General features: G+C 37.4%; 1 protein-coding gene across 2 annotated transcripts in view; it reads left to right on the top strand.

Annotated features, from left to right (window-relative positions):
* Positions 1-9,998: 9,998 nt before the first annotated feature.
* Positions 9,999-16,650, top strand: part of FAM13A (family with sequence similarity 13 member A) — a 330,318-nt gene continuing 323,666 nt past the window's right edge. For both annotated transcript variants that reach the window (XM_049630875.1, XM_049630874.1), the window contains exon 1: positions 9,999-10,247. In XM_049630875.1, coding sequence (XP_049486832.1) covers positions 10,143-10,247 — 105 coding nt within the window. In that variant the 5' untranslated portion in view covers positions 9,999-10,142. The remainder of the gene's footprint in view (positions 10,248-16,650) is intronic.

Genomic DNA, 16,650 nt, shown 5'->3' with positions numbered 1-16,650 from the left:
CGAGATCATAAAGATTCTGAAGTCAGACAATGTACCACTTAAGTAGTTTAAAGAACAACAGGGACGCCTGGGTGGCTCAGTCGGTTAAGCCGCCGACTTCAGCTCAGGTCATGATTTCGCAGTCTGTGAGTTCGAGCCCCGCGTCGGGCTCTGTGCTGACGGCTCAGAGCCTGGAGCCTGTTTCAGATTCTGTGTCTCCCTCTCTCTGACCCTCCCCCGTTCATGCTCTGTCTCTCTCTGTCTCAAAAATAAATAAACGTTAAAAAAAAAAACAACAATGTATTTGTTTCCTATTAGTACTCTGATAAATTACCAGAAACTTAGTGACTTACAACAGCACAACTTTATGATCTTACTGTTCTAGATATCAGAAATCTGAAATCAGTTTTACTGGCTAAAATCAAGCTTCTTCTTGGTACCCTCAATGAGTTCTTGCATTTTCCAGCTTCTAGAGGCCATCTTCATTCCTTGGCTTGTGACCTTCCTACATCTTCAAGCCAGCAGCTTGGGATCTCTTTGACTACAATGGGTGCTTCTATCATGACTGCTCCTCCTCCTTATAAGGACCCATATGATTAGATTGAGCCCTGATAATCCAAGATAACCTTCCCAAGATCTGTAACATAAATACATCTGAAAATCTCATTTGCCATGCAAGGAGACATATTCACAAGTCCTGGGAGCTAGGATGTGGACATCTTTGGGGGACCATTATTCAGCCTACTACCAGCAAGAAAGCTAAAATTTAAGATACATAATGGGGGTGAGGCTAGTATGAAATTAGATTTTGAAAAACTTTGAAAACTATGCTAAGGAGTTTGGAACTTAATCTATAGGCCAGCAGTTTTTATTCCTTAAAAAAGTTAAAAGTATGACGATAGATGTGTGATTCATGTGCATACACTCAAAATTCAAATATAATTACTTGCATGATCACAGATCCCTTGAAGCCAATATATGAAGCCTTTAGGCCTGAAGTGGAAGAAAATAAGCAGGAAAGTAACATAATCAAATCTGTTTCAGAAGGGTAGTTAGTGGTGTTCTTGCACCAAAGGAATGCTGATGAGGCACACATTTAACAATTTTTTAATTTTAAAGAATAGCTGCAATAGCGGAGAGAACATTGAGTTGAAAAATTTTCAGAGGTAGAATAAATAGGCTATGATGATTAAAGAAGCCAGGTAAGACTGAAGCAGGCTTTGAGATGTTTATGAAAAGGCTCCTAATGTATACTTCCTACTGAAATTTCCTCCCACTGTGTGACTGATTTCTGGAATCTGCCTGAAATCAAATGTAACTTTCTATCCAAACATGTTCTGTTCCCCAACTAATTAATTCCTTCTATTAGTAGGGTAGCCATATAATACATAGTCTAAACTGAGACAGTGATTTATTTATAACTATTTTTAAAGATATTCAAATAAATCTTACTTACAAAACTTATTTATAAAACCTGAAATTTAGATTTCTGTAAAACTTATAGGCTGTGGTCCTTGGTGGGATATTTTGACCTGGTCAACATATGCCTTCTCAGGTCCTGATGTCATAAACTGGCCCACAGGACCTTGCACCGGCATTAGAGGTAGAGGAATGAAGCCTGGTTGCCAAGGTGAAAATGTATGTGGAGGGCAGTGAAAAGATCTTTCCAATGAAGACAGACTTTTTAGTGAAGGACCATATCCAAATGCCGTCTGCTGTGAGCTCTGGTTGGAAAAGTCCCTAGTGATATCATAGACTTTGATTTGTATTCTAGTGGGATTGCCCTCTTTGTAAAGTTAGAGACCAATTCATCTAGGTCTGAATATTTAGATTTTTCTTCTGTTCTTTTTCTTTAAAATGTGTTTCACCCTCAAGTACAGAATTGGACCCATTTAGCTTTTCATCTGTTGCCTCCCTTCTTGCCATTCTTGATAACTCCTTACAAAGGCCATTATCTCTTAAGGATGATTCTAGGTCCTCCAACTTTCTCTTAAGATAGTTAAACTTTAAGAATTTTATGTTCCAAATTGTTGGTAAGTTGTACACTTAGGTTTTTCTCCTTTCTGTATAGAGTTGATATTAAGTGAAAACTTCACTCTCAGATGAGAGAACAAATCCAAGGATCATTGACCATGCCATCACCCCCCAAGGAAATCGGAAGTGAAGAGGACTGGAATTCATGTTTTCAGCTCCCATAATCTTGTGTAACTTTTTTTTTAGGAGATGCTGAAGCCAAATGATGAGGCTGCCTAAAGTCCCTTCAGGACACCAAAGTCCATCAGAATCACAGCAAATCACACAAGACACCCACAGCTTCTGCTGGGAATCAAACCTGCTTCCACATATTTGCCACTTACAACATTCCTCATTCCTTTTAGTAGATCCAGTTTTTCCATCTGGTATCACTTCCCTTCACCCAAAGAACTCCTTTTAGCATTTCTTATAGTGTGAACTCACTAACGTCAAATTTACTCAGCTTTCCTCTCTCTGAAAATGTTTTTATTTCACCTTCATCTTATGAAGAACATTTTCTCTGGATATGTAATTTTAATTTTGTAAGAGTTTCTTTGCCTCACCCCACCCCCTCAAAACCCTGTGTACATATCAGTCCATTATTTTCTGGTCTCTATTATTTCTTCTGAGAACTAAGTTGTAACTCCTATTGTTCCATGGGCGACTGGGTAGCTCAGTTAAGTGTCTGACTTTTGATTTTGGCTCAGATCATGATCTCATAGTTCATGGGTTCAAGCTCCACATTGGGCTCTATGCTGACAGTGTAGAGCCTGTTTGGGATTCTCTCTCTTTCCTTCTCTCTGTCTCTCCCCTGCTTTCTCTCTCTCTCTCTCTCTCTCTCTCTCTCTCTCTCTCTGTGTGTGTGTGTGTGTGTCTCTCTCAAAATAAATAAACTTTAAAAAAGTAAGCATCTTTTTCTGGTTTACTTTAAAGGCTTTTTTGGTCTTTAACTCTCATTGTTAGCACTGTTAAAAATATGAGTGGTTTTCTTTATCCTTCTAGAGGTCTGTAGAGCTAAGGGTTAATGTTTGTTATCAATTTTGAAATTTTTCAGCTTTTATTTTGAAAAATGTTTTTCTAGTCCAATCTTTGATTTCCTCCTAGGATTCTAATTAGACTATATGATATTATCCTCCATATTAGTGGCATTCTTTTTTTCTTTTCCTTTCTTTTCCTCTTTCTTTCTTTCTTTCTTTCTTTCTTTCTTTCTTTCTTTAAGATTCCACATATAAAGATGGAAGTCTTGAACTCTCCCTTCTTAGGATCCTGGTAGAGCAAGTCCTGATACTCTGGCAGCACCCTTCGCTGTCACCTCCCTCAGCCTCACCTTTCCAGAACACTTTTAAGAGTGAAAAGCGATGCTATTAATAACTGCATTGAATCAACAAGCATAAATTGGAACTTTGCCAGGCAGACTGGCGTTTAAGATACACTACTTGGCACAATTTCATTGTCCTGGCAAACAAATTTTAGAGTCTTCCTTCATGCTGTTCTTGACTACGTGACACCTCTTTTGCCTCTTATATAAAGTCAGTTATCAGTCTTACAAGTTCTGTCTACAAAGTTTGTGATTTATCTTTCAGTATCTAAATTCAAGAAATTATCCTCTCAGCTGGGCAATTGTTAACAGGGTCCATTTATTTATAAGAAGTTTCCTTTTTATTTTAGCACATTTTAGTCAGACCTCAGATTAATCTGGCAGCACTTTTGTCAAGCTATTTATTTAAGAACATACAGTGGTTCGTTCATGACTGAGGTCCTGCCTAGATTTCTTATTCTTCTATTTAAAGTCCCTTACTTTTCATGCTAATGTCTGTCTCTTTGCCCATCACAAAGACCCACATAAGAATGCCTTCTCCCTCCCCTGCCTTCATAATCAGTGACTTCTGTAGAAGTCCGCTCAACACCTGCCTTCTTGCGGCTCTAGCTCCAGTGACCTTCATCCATCATGGGTTGTTGTTGTTGTTGTTGTTTTTTGCTTTCTTCAAATTCTTTTCTTTTTAACATTTATTTTTGTGAAAGAGAGCAAGTGTGCAAGCATGGAGGAGGGGCAGAGAAAGAGAATCCCAAGCAAGCTCTGCAGGGCTCTGTCCCACGAACCATGAGATCACGACCTGAGCTGAAATCAAGAGCTGGATGCTTAACTGACTGAGCGACCCAGGCGCCCCCTGGCTTCAAATTCTTAAGTACTAAGGGCACACATTTTAAATTTGATTATACAATTTAGTGTATTGTATTTGTTAATTGAAGGATTAAGACTCAAGTGCCTTCAGGGTCTGTGAAGTAATCATAAACTGTGAAGCAGGCAGAGTAAGGAACAATGGGTATTAAAGTGTTTATGTTGATTGCTAGTAATTCCCACCTAGGTATGTGGCCTTTCAAATCACTATGCTGGTGAGACAGAATGGCCAAACGGAATACCTTCTCAAGATTTGCAAATAGTGTCCTCAAAAAAATTCTTACATATACTTCATAGTTCAAGTACTATACCATTATTCATACCTCCTCTTAGCCATAATTCCTCGAATACTAATAGGTACACATTGTCTATTATATAAGTGCTTATGGAATATAGAAGTTAAATTATGGTTTTAGCAACCTTAGTGGGAAAATAAACTGTTTTCAAAAGAAAATGCAGCTCTTGTCTAGTTTTCCCGGACTGAGGAATGGAACCTCTCAATTCCCATCAATACTCTTGTCCACTTCTTACAGGACTGGGTCCTGATTCTCTCCTTCTGTGGACGCTGGCAAAGTGGATCTGCTTTGGCTTCCAGGGAAGGGATAGGGAATAGTATCCAGTCTAGCCTTAGTCAAGTGACATGCCAAGCGTTAAGTGGGGCCATAAACAGAACTGGAAAAAGGGACGTTAGGCAAGCAAGTGAGGAAATAATAGAAATGCAGGTCAAACAATAAGGCTTAAATAATGACCCACAGAATTGGGATGTCTAAACTAAGGATGTGTCAAAGAATGACGAGATCAACACTATGTACCTGACAAAAAGACAAAGCTGAACTTACTGTCACAGTAGGGGAAAACTCTGATGGTCAGGCATGGTCTTTCTGAGCAGAGCAGACTGATGATAATTATACAGGTGGGTTTGCAGGAGTGTGACATCATTGGAAGGAGAGTGGTTACTCAAATGAGACAGTTATTGATTGGTTGACACTCAAAGACTTACTTATTAGACTGAGCCCCTTCTTAATTGGGCTGTTACTGATAGGTTGGCTTGCAAAACTACTTGGTTTACTGAGGGAAGGTGCTGATCAATTGAACAGGTTTAAAATGAGTTATATTGGCTATTTGTTTCCATGGCTACAGAACATTCGATCTTTTCCTAGGAGTATTGTAATTTTTTTTTTCCTCAAATGGGATGAGAATTCACCTAGACTTCAGAACAGAAATATGATCAGATTATGAACTGGACCTCTTTCTGGAAAATCCTTCAGAAAATAATTAGAAGAAGGTAAGAATAGTCCCAAGGCCAGGTAATGGAGCAGTGGTAACAAATAGACTAATAAACCCAAGAAAGACCTACTTCCCATTATTTTCCAAGGAGCCAAGGCCCATAGAAGAGTCTTTCTTTGGATATATAAGGATTTTCATGCCCAGTAATGTTACTGAATAGCCAACCAGCAAGGGTCAGCAAACTTTTTCTGTAAAGGGTCAGATGGTAAATGTTTTAGGCCTTGTGGGGCATAGGTTCAGTCTCTGTTGCAGATGCTAACCTTGGCCACTGTAGTACCAAAGCAGCCAGGCATGTTATATAAACAGATGGGTGCAACCGGAGTTGATCTAGAGTAGCTGGAAGGGGCCTGTAGTGGCCAGATGTGGCTCACAGACTGTAGTTTGCTGACTGCTGACCTAGAGCAAATAATCTTTCAGGTGCACATGCTGCTAGAGATTCAAAACCCCAAATATCTGAACCTCTCTGGTCAAGAGATAGTATATAAACAATAAATAGTTGCTGACTGACTACTGATACCCTGTCTGATTGGATGCCATTGATTCTGGTCCAGGCTAGTGTACTCCTGGAGAAGTAGCTGGGATAGAGGTAGAGCTGGAGTATAGGCAGACTGAGTTTGGAAGGAAAAGCCTCCAATGTCCCATTTCCAATGGGCATCAGGTGATTGATGCTGTCAGTGCCGCCACCACCACACCCCATGATACTCGCCGGTCTCTGCTACGTGGCCAGCAGTACTGTAACTGCTGACCGCTGCTGTTCTGACAACTGTTATTGCTACTCCAGCTGAAGAGATTTTGTCTTTTGAAAACTGGTAGCTCTGCCAGTTAACATCAGAGAGATCGACTTTGAAGGATTTTTAGCTTCTTTGGTGGCTAGAGGACAACTTGGCCTTTTTAGATCCCTTCATCAAACTTCCCCAGTTTACAGGGTCATTTGAATGAAGCATCCTAGGGATCTGACCATCCTTTATGAAGTCCCTTCCTCCAGGGAGCCCACAGATCTTGAAAATAGGGATCCTTTTCTGACCTGGTATTTCAGCATTTCTGGGAGTAGTCATGGAGTTAGCCTACCAGAGTGAACTATTCTGAAAAATACTTGTTACAATTTCTTTATTCTTTCTGGGAAAAAAAAGTGATAGCTCATATTTTATATAAACAACTCTCTTGGCTGGGCCTTGTATATCTTTAAGATTCTTTATAAATCAATACTTAGGAATATATATGTTTGTCAGCTCAGAGAACTTTCTGGAATTAGACTCTACTATCACTTGCATCTCTTTAGGGGTGAGGAAAATTATTTCGGACTCCAATTTTAGATCTATTCCATGGAAAGACATTGATGTGAAGAATGTTTTTAGTTCTGTTTGTTAAATGGCCTATTCAGGATATCTTTTTGCCGTGAAATATAGTCATTACCAAAAATAAGGATAAGTTTAGCACAGTACTAATTTCACTTTGTAATAGTGTACAAGTACTTGTGAAAATAAGGACTAGATTTTTGTCATCCTTATGTAGTATTATTATATATATGTATTAGGAACAATAATGCAAGGTATAATATTTTGATGTTCTAACTTGTTCTAACATTACTTAATGTTTTTGAAATCCATCATGAAAAATTGGGAAGGAGCAATAAAGTTTTGAAAAAATAATTAGAGAAGGCTATCTTTATCAGCTATTTAAGTCAATTATAAAGATACAGTTATTCAAATATGGATATGGAATAAAACTAGGCAAACTATGGAAGAAAGAAAAACCTAGATAGAATATATTAGTCTGAAAAAGACCCTGGTTGTGTATGTGTATGTATATGAATTTAATATATAGTAAGGATAGTATCATACATGGGAAATGAAAAACTTGCTCAATAAATGGGAGTCATTTGGTTAGTATATTAGGTTAAAGACAAACTTGTTTTACACACACACAGGACTTTCAAATATAGTAACATATTTGAGAGTTTGATTTCTTTTTCCAATGGGAGTCTAATTGATACAAGCATGTTAATGCAGCCATACTCCACAAGGTCATTCAGAGGTCTAGGTTCCTTCCATCTGCTCAGTCTTTCATCCCCTGGGACTCTTTCTCCTGTATGATCCAAGTGAGGTGTATTCACATTCCAACATGTGATGAAGAGGAAGGATCCTATGAATCATGCGACACAGAAGTTGTACATACCCAATCGATTCACACTCTGTTAATGAGTCATGGCCCTATCTACTGGTATGAAAGGTTGGGAAATGTAATCTGTAGATGAACAACTATGGGCTCAGCCCCAACTAAGAGGGAAAAGAAGCTCTAATAGTATCAGAAAGAGAGATTGCATACTGGAAAGAATTAACCATGTGGGCCACAGTAGTTAAATGAAAAATAAAAATCAAATCAATTTAGATCCTCATTTTTTGCTATATTTCAAAAAATATTCCAAATAGATAAATAATCCAACCATATGATAAGCATCCAAAATTGCTTTTTTATTACTATTTGGCAGGTAATATACTAAGAGCTTTTTATAGATTATATATCATTTAATCCTTAAAATGAGCTTCTAAAAGAGACTTGTTAAGTAACGATTTGATAAATGGACAATGACACACATGGATTAGAAAATACAAATGACTAATGAATTTTCTTATCTTTAATGATAAATCTGAATTTTAAGTGAGAAGTCCTTTTCATTTATTAAGTTATGAAATATTTTACAAAATATTCAAACTTGGGTAGTGTGAATTGAGGATTATAAACTGCCAGAGTCAATGTGTGTCAACAACGTTAGCACATGTTAATATTCAACGTGATCCAACAATTTCACTTTCTGGAGTCTTGACTAGAAAATAATCAGAATGAGGATAAAGCATTACTTACAGTCACATACACACATAAAATCAGAAACCATGTAAATGTCTAAAAATAGGAGAATGACTAAAAAAACTGTTATATATACAGAACGTAATATTGTATGTGATTAAAATTGTTTATAGTGTTAACAGTATGGGAGCATGTCAGTGATATAATGTTAAGTGAAAAAAATTAGGATGGAAAACTCACAAATTAGATTTAAATTATGTTTTTCAAAAACAAAAAATAGAATCGAAATATGTTAAATGTTTTTGGGTGTCCTTTGTTATTTTTTCACTACCTCATCTCTGCTTCTTTGTTACTGCCTCTGTGATGACTAATTAAAAAGCCTTATTGATTTTCATTCCTCTCTCCTCCCATTGAATGATCCATAAGAGAAGGTATCATGTCTTTCTGATCATTGTATATTGTTGCATAGTGCCTCAACCAGTATAGGTGATAAAAATTGACCTAATCTTTAGGCTTTTATTTTTCACCAAAGACTGGCAGTACTTGTATCCTCAGAAAAAGAAGACAAAATTTTAATGTATTGGAAAAAGTCTGTTTTATAATAATTTTCTTTAATAGCCTAGTTTTCTAATGGGTAAATGGAAAGCAGAAGTGATAAAATCTACATTAGGTGGAAGCAGAAAAAAGTTTTATTTTTCAGTGGAGGGGTTTATGTCCATTCGCCCACTCCCATTCCATTGTTTGGCCTTGGGATTGTGTTAGTGCAACTTGTGGAAGTGTCTTTGCAATGTTCTAAATGCATGCACTGAAATAAAATGGACTTTGTCATGTCCTCTGGCTTTGCTGTGGGCACTGTTGATTGGCTGGAAATATACATTTGAAGGGAAGTACTGAAATGGGAACTGATTTCAGCTTTCCCTGGTCTTCCCACCCTGTGCCTTTAAGATACAATTTTATTATGTTTTGTTGTTGAGGCAATTTAAGTCTTCTAAAATTGGGTAAAGTGAAACTTCTCACGCAGTATTAGTCAGCATTCTCTTAAATGTGCCACTAAAAAGGATTTGACCAAAAAGTGATAATAAAAAAATAGGACAGTGTCCTTCTGGCTTATGTGAAATGGATATTTTAGCTATCAGTTCAAATATTTGGAAATTGTAAAGTCTGTCACATTTTCTAATGACACAGCATGTGAAGTAGGACATTGTTGAAAGGTCAACCAGAGGCTGATTTTCCACACTATAAATCACATATGTTGAATTGTGGAAGTCTAGAAACATGTTGTTTTACGTTGATCACCAGTGTCTGTGAATAAGATAATTCAAAAGTAATGAGAAGTGGTAAGAGTTGCATAAAATAAAGTATTTTTACTTAAAACAATTCTGATAGACTAAAGGTGGAGGGAAGAATGTTTTGATAGACTTTAACTAGTTTCTAAGGGGCAGTGGGAGGGAAAAGTGTCTCAGAAAAGTGAGGCATGTGCCTGCAGATTGAAACCTGAGTGTGAATATGTGAATTTTTCTTAGGACTAGCAACTAGGAATCAGGTTTGCATATTCACTGTTTTGCACTTAGTCCTCCTATTAATGAATACCACCAGGTGATGGGTGTTTTCTGACCGGAGAAAGCCTGTGTGTGGCATCTGGCAAGTCAGGTTTAAGAAAAAGATGTCAGCAGCTTAAGGCCCCTGTCACATGACCTCCTCTACTTGCCAATACTAGACGCTCTGGATCAGATTTCAACTCCAGGCAGTCCTGCCAGCCATGTGGGTTCAGCCGAGTGAGAAGCAAAACCACGCTTCCGAAAATGTTAGGAGCTGCTCTTCGCTCCCTCTGAGGCCTCTGGATTAGGAACTGTGTTTCAAATGAAATCATATCTACTGAATGGAATTCTCGTACTTTGCTGTCATTTTGATGTTTTCATCTGGTCTTCATCACTTCTACCAGGCACTTCCTGCGAGAATGGGGGCAGGCGCTCTCGCTATCTGTGTGAGTACAGGCCGCCCCCGTCTTCTGTGGACACGGCGGGGCTGAGGAGAGGCCTGTGCCCTCCTGGTTTTGCTGAGATGTTTGTGCGATTTTGTTTTTCCTTTCTAGGAGGTGGGGGAAGGTTTGTTACTTAAATGCCTATCTATTCAAATGGACGTTAAACAGTGTTTGGGGCAGCATTCAGCATTTTTGTCTGTTTGCCTTTCCAAAAAAGATGAAGGAAGAAGTATGCCGGAGTTTATGCGGTTAGGACAACTTGATTTAAAGTAAAGCATTCTCGAGCATTTCAGACTTCCTTATTATAGATGAGTTAAATATGAATGCTTAATTGTAGTTACTGGAAAAGTCTAGTGGCTAGACTGAGAACGAATTAAAATAACCACGAATTTGTTCCTTCTGGGTATGTGTATGACCTTTTTCTGTTCACATTTTTGTTTTCTCTTAGTAATGCTAGAATTTCTGTTGAAGCATGGTTGCTGAAAGTGACAGAGAAAGAGCTTGTTTGATAAATGTTTGTGAAACCTTAATGGACTGTAGAAACTCCTGGTTACAATACAGTAGCATCAATAAATACCACTGATGTAAAATCCATGAGAAAATGCATGTATTTCTAGGGCTGAATTAATAAATTTCAAAACCAGTTCTGTCGATGCTACTTTTGCAATAACCACGTATTGTCAATTATACAATTTACAGAATGCTATGATTTAAGTTTTTATTTCAATATATAGAAAATGCATATATATCAAGCATACTTGTATTTATAAACTGGTATTGTCTTCCAAGGGGGCATTTTGTTTGTCCCTAGAAGAGCTAAATGAGAAATATATATTATTCTTTATTATCAACTTTATCTGCTGACTTCTGTATCATCACAGGTCACATCTTTTTTCTTTTTTTTTTTTTTCAAGTTTCAGAAACAGCTGCGATTTGTGGTAGGTTGTGATGGCATCCTAAAACATCTAGAGATATGTGGGCAATTTTTTACACATATGCCCCAAATGGTTACCACATGGTAAATCAGCCCCACAGATTGAATTTTCATAGTAAAACTCCCTCATTTTTGTGCTTGGAACTTTTTGGTATCCTGTGTGCCTGTCTGTCTCTTTTCTTCTTAGCCCTGAGCCTTGTAGCATCCAGGTATCCAGGTGATTATCTTTTTATCATTCCCAAGAGTTTTCTTCAAAATCTGATTTTTTTTTTTCTATTGTAAAATAGTGACCTTCTATTTCACTTCATCTTTCCAAGTTTGGAAAACAAATACTTTAGGACAGGAAATGTGTAGAGTATGAAGCAGCAGATCAACCTATTTGGCCTGAGACAGTCATCTCTGATTAGACCCTTACTTCTTGCCTGTGGCCTGCATGCATTGATCTCTACCTTGATTGAAGTGCACACTGACCCATGTATGAAACTGAATATTTTTCCTTAGTTTAATCCAAAGTATATGCAAAATTTCATGTAAAGTTGACATGAAAATCATACTATATAAGAGATTATTCACTCTAGTAGAGGAGTGATTCTCAGTCATTCCTATTCTTTAACTTCAGGTTAGCCTTTTTTTTTTTTTTTTCTATCCCAGTTCTACTTATAGGAAATGCTTATGTTTTTAGGATTTTTAGCATAGTATTTCTGGAAAAACATAGCTGAAGGAGAAAAAAATATTTTTTTTCATGTTTGTGGCAGAAAGGTGAGAGCTATGTAAATGTAAGCATAGGGGCTGGCATACTTGTTTTTAGTTTGGGACCTCTTTACCTAGACATATCTTATACGTAGCAATGGCTCAGATATCCTGATACTGAAGATAGTTGTTTAGAATAATAGAATACTAGATATTTGTAGTGTGTGTGTGTGTGTGTGTGTGTGTGCGCGCGCGCATACGTGTGCATGTTGAAGTGGAACACTCCATTCATTGGAGTTCAAAGAGCCTCCGTTTCTATGTCCATTGACTAACCACCTTTCTCTTCCTCATTCTTTTCATCTCTTCCCATATTACTAGCACTGTTAGTAAAGCCAAAGTGGGCTCAAAATTTCACTTACTACTCATATTTACAAAGAAGTTGCAGCTTCCTCACTGTAACATCTGTTTTTCCTCAATAAACTACATCCAGGCGGAATGGGAACCATACCTGCCAGTTAATATTGCCTTAGTCTCTTCTAGCTTTAAATGTCACTTTGAGAGGACTCCAGCTCTGTCAGGTGAAATCTTGAGTCTTTCGGACCTCTTGCACCTCCTGCTGTTCTGTCCAAGGTGGCATCTGGGTATTTAGAGGAAGGTGGGCTTGCAAGTAGGAGTTGCCATATCCCAATGGCTGAAGAAAGAGGGGCCCAGAATACATGCGTGTCGATTTTTATATTGTGGATGTTCTGGTCTCTGGTGTGTTTAGCAAACCTTCGGTGAATTTGTAGGTAAGTTCTGTTGGTATTATCCAGGCCTTGCAGTCCACTCCTCCTGAGTTAACTCCAACTTTTGTTGGTGCTGGGAACAATTCTAATGATGTCCTGGGCCTTGTAGCCTTTGTCCCTAATTTGACCCCTCCACTCCTGTAGCCTCATCACTGTGTATCCTCAGCTACCTTTATGTCTATCCCATAGTGCAAGCAGGAGCTGTGGTCCTAGTACAGAAAGGTTCACAAACCATATTATGATATTCTAGTCACAGATTTACTGAACAGCTTAAAACACAGCACAAAGCAAGGAGGGAAAGATCTGCTAGGCTTACCTACATAGAAAGGGTTTCAGTGGGATGAAAGGCCCACATTCTGAGTCCTGTGTTACATGATATTTGTCTGTTCTGTTTCTCGTCTTCTCTACCACATCAACCTTTCCTGGTCACAGTGGGTTTTTTGAGGACCAGTGTTGAGTGTGTGCAGGGGGCTCAGCAGATGGAACATGACTGAGCCAACACAGCTTGCTCTATCATCAGAGGCAAGTGCGCCTAGGTATAATTCTAACTTGCTAAAATAGACTCCTGAACGGCTATGGATTTTTATCTGCATATCTCAGGCAGATAACACATGGGGCCAGCAAGGGTATAATCAATGGGTGACTCATTTAAGAGATGAATATTTGATGTCTCATAACTGTTGGGTGCTTAACTTGTTTCTTTTATCTCTACTTAATTATCTATGTCAACTGTGTCCACCACACTATCTCCTTACGTATTGTTGAAACTTAGTTGTACTTCTCCTCATTGTTTTTCCCTTCTCTATTTGGCTGAACTGAATTGTCTTAAGTAATACAACAAACAAATATTTTGCAAATTCAAGTTTCAAAACCCATCGTGGTTATTTATCTTTGTTGTTTCTAGTTTGATGTTTGGCACCAAATTCATCACAAACAGACTACATTTACATTTCTTAAATGCCATGATGGATTTCTTCATTTTTTTTCCATCTTCTGTGTTTTCTGTCTTTCTTTTGTTTTGTTTGTTTGGAGTTTAGAATGTAGGCTCATTTTGGAAACTGGCAAACATGAGCTTAAATCTTGGTTATGTTATTTACTCTGACCTTAGACATTATTAAACAGTATGCTTTCTTGATAAAGAACATTTGACCATCTGCTCAGCTTCCTTGACATTACATATTTGTCTCACTAGCAGACAGTAAAGTTTGGACACAGGTGTCCTTTCTTATTTGTATCTCTTACATACTGTTCAGGGCTTGGCAGTAGTAGTTGTTCAATAAATATTAGCACAGAAACGGTAGGTGAAACTATAAAACCTAATGTCTGACTTCAGTGTATTTTATGTTTAAATGGGTCTTTTGAAGACCCTCATAAAGCTAAAGGCATGCCTGCAAAAGCATTCAATCTTTGATGGTACTTTTTGTGAAAATGGCACAATTTGCCATTTATGAGAATGAGCAGTATAATTGTAAATATTTTGTACTTTAAAAAATCATTTGAGTCTCCAGCTGAATAACACATGAATTCTCTTACTATAAAACTGCATCGAGTCAATGCAAGTAATTCTGCACATCCATTCCATCTCAGATGATATATGGGCTGGTCAGGGCATAGCTTTCCCTCAGGTGGGCATGTAATCTGCTTTAATCAGGGTAATTAATACCAAGGGTCCCAACAGGAAATCCCTGGAATCTCAGTAGCTTGGGGAAACAGATAAATTTGTGGATTACTCACAGTCTGATGCAGGTTGAATCTCTCCTCCATCTGGGGACTCTAGTGTCCAGACTGCCTCCATTCTGTGAGATATTTGCTGTTTCAGCATTTGACCGTGTATCCCCTAGTTTATATCAGGGATAAAAGGAAATAGAGAAGGTACACATGTTTTTATCTGCCTCATTCTGGAAGTGATTCATTTCTCTTAAAGTTCATTTCTTTGAACTAGTCGTATGTTCCCATATGATGCAAAGGTGGTTTGGAAATGTAGAGAAGTACCTCATGGAATATTTATAAACACTATTTCTGGCGCATAACCTAAAATGCTCAAATCAAAGAGAAAGATGTATGCTCCATAATTGGGATAAAGCAGTTCTGTCTCTAATTCTCCTACTGAATGTAAACAAGGAATTACACACCCCAGGTGCTGCTGACAGATATCTAATCTATGGATCAAGAGGGAAGACAGCCTAAGGATATCTTAATACATCAGCAAATGGCAGAACAGTGGTGACATTCATGAGCCACTGAATCTACCAGCTTAGAATCTTTCCTTCCCCTGAACTCCTTTGTATTAGTATAATGGGATAATAAATGGCCTTATTATTTTAGCCAGTTTGAACTAGAATTTCAATTACATGCAGCCAAAACATCTTAATTGATAAACTTCATCATGCAGTGGCTTGCTTTGCGTTGGTTTTGGGAAGCTTGTCATGAACTGGAATGAGGCAGGATTTGAGGCAGGACACATGGGTTTGAATCTTGGCTCAACCACTTATTGGCTATTGGCTGTGTGACCCTGGGCAATAAACTTAACCTCTCTCTTTCCACACCTATCAAGTAGGGATAACAACAGCCTAAACAGGATTGTTGTCAGAATCAAATAAAACAGTAATGTAAAAATACATTGAAAACTTCATAAAAAAATTACTTTTGTTATGTGGCAGTCTACTTTATGTCTTTTTTTAAAGGTGATTTCCTTAATACTGTCCTTACAGATGGATTATACTTCTGAAGGGACTGTTGATATTATTGGATTTAGACCAAATTTTAAACAGGATTAAGCCTTTACTCTTTTGTTTTTCCACAATAAACTGATGAGGTATTAGAGGAAGACAAGATTAGTAACAGGCAAACAAAAGCATGTAAATTTTCCTATGGAAATCTGAATTGTATTGCAAGAAGAATTTTCATCTCTGCCATACAGAAATAAAAAATCAAACAAAAATATGGTCAAAATTAGTGTCTAGAATCTGATCATGGGTAAAGTCCCTAGTATCTAGGTTACTAATTTCAGTTTCATTTGAAGCACAGTTAGTCGTGTATATTGGTTTAATGTCTCTGTGCAGAAGATTGTAAGTAAGCATTAGTGACTGGTGAAAACGAACATGAAGAAGCATATAAAGTGGAAGAATGGGGTAACTGGGTAAAGAAGACTAGGCTAAGGTAATAAATTAGATTAATCCAATCTAAATCTTAAAGTGATTTACACAACTGAAATTCCAAAGATAAAGAAGCTTGTGTCTAGTAGTTTCTGAAATAGAAACTGTAAGAAACCTTACTTGAGCTATTATCTGTAATTGTGGATTTCCAATGGTTTATAAAGAGGTAGCAAATCATAGCATAATTAAGTTTATATAAGTTATATAACTAAATATAAGTTTTGTAACTAGCAGGCAAATTCGAGATTTTTTAAAAATTTGTCATTCTGAACTTGGTTTATGGGAAAAGATGCTGCAACAACTTTGAATTATTACAGCTACTTCTTTAAGATTGTTAAATTTGGAGTGTCTACCACATCAGATATTAACAGAAATTAAAACATTTGAAATTATAATGGCTAGCCAGTTGAATAAAAATAATTGCTGGATTTCTTCTTTACTCTTTAAACTAGAGATGGATCAAGGATATAAATACCAAAGTAAAACCATAAAACAATAATTTTGGATCAAGTAGTGTCTTTCTGAAGAAGAACCAAACTAGAAACCCTAAAGACAAATATTGGTGAATTTTTCTGACAAATAACTAAAATGTCTGCACAATCCCAAATAACATTTAAAAATGCCAAAACTAGGACAGATACTTATAATACACAGGTTTAAAAAAATTTACTTTTTTTTTTTTTTAATGTAGAAAAAGTTCCTACAAGTCAGTAAGAAAAAGAAAACTGGCCTTTAAAAAATGGACCAAAGTTGGGGCGCCTGGGTGGCTCAGTTGAGCATCCAACTTCGGCTCAGGTCATATAATCTCTTGAGTTCAAGCCCTGCATCCGGCTCACTGCCTC

Source organism: Panthera uncia, chromosome B1, assembly GCF_023721935.1.
Source record: "Panthera uncia isolate 11264 chromosome B1, Puncia_PCG_1.0, whole genome shotgun sequence".
Classification (NCBI taxonomy): Eukaryota; Metazoa; Chordata; class Mammalia; order Carnivora; family Felidae; genus Panthera; species Panthera uncia.
The sequence above is the reverse complement of the archived record's forward strand: the minus strand, read 5'-3'. Positions and strand labels throughout refer to the sequence as shown.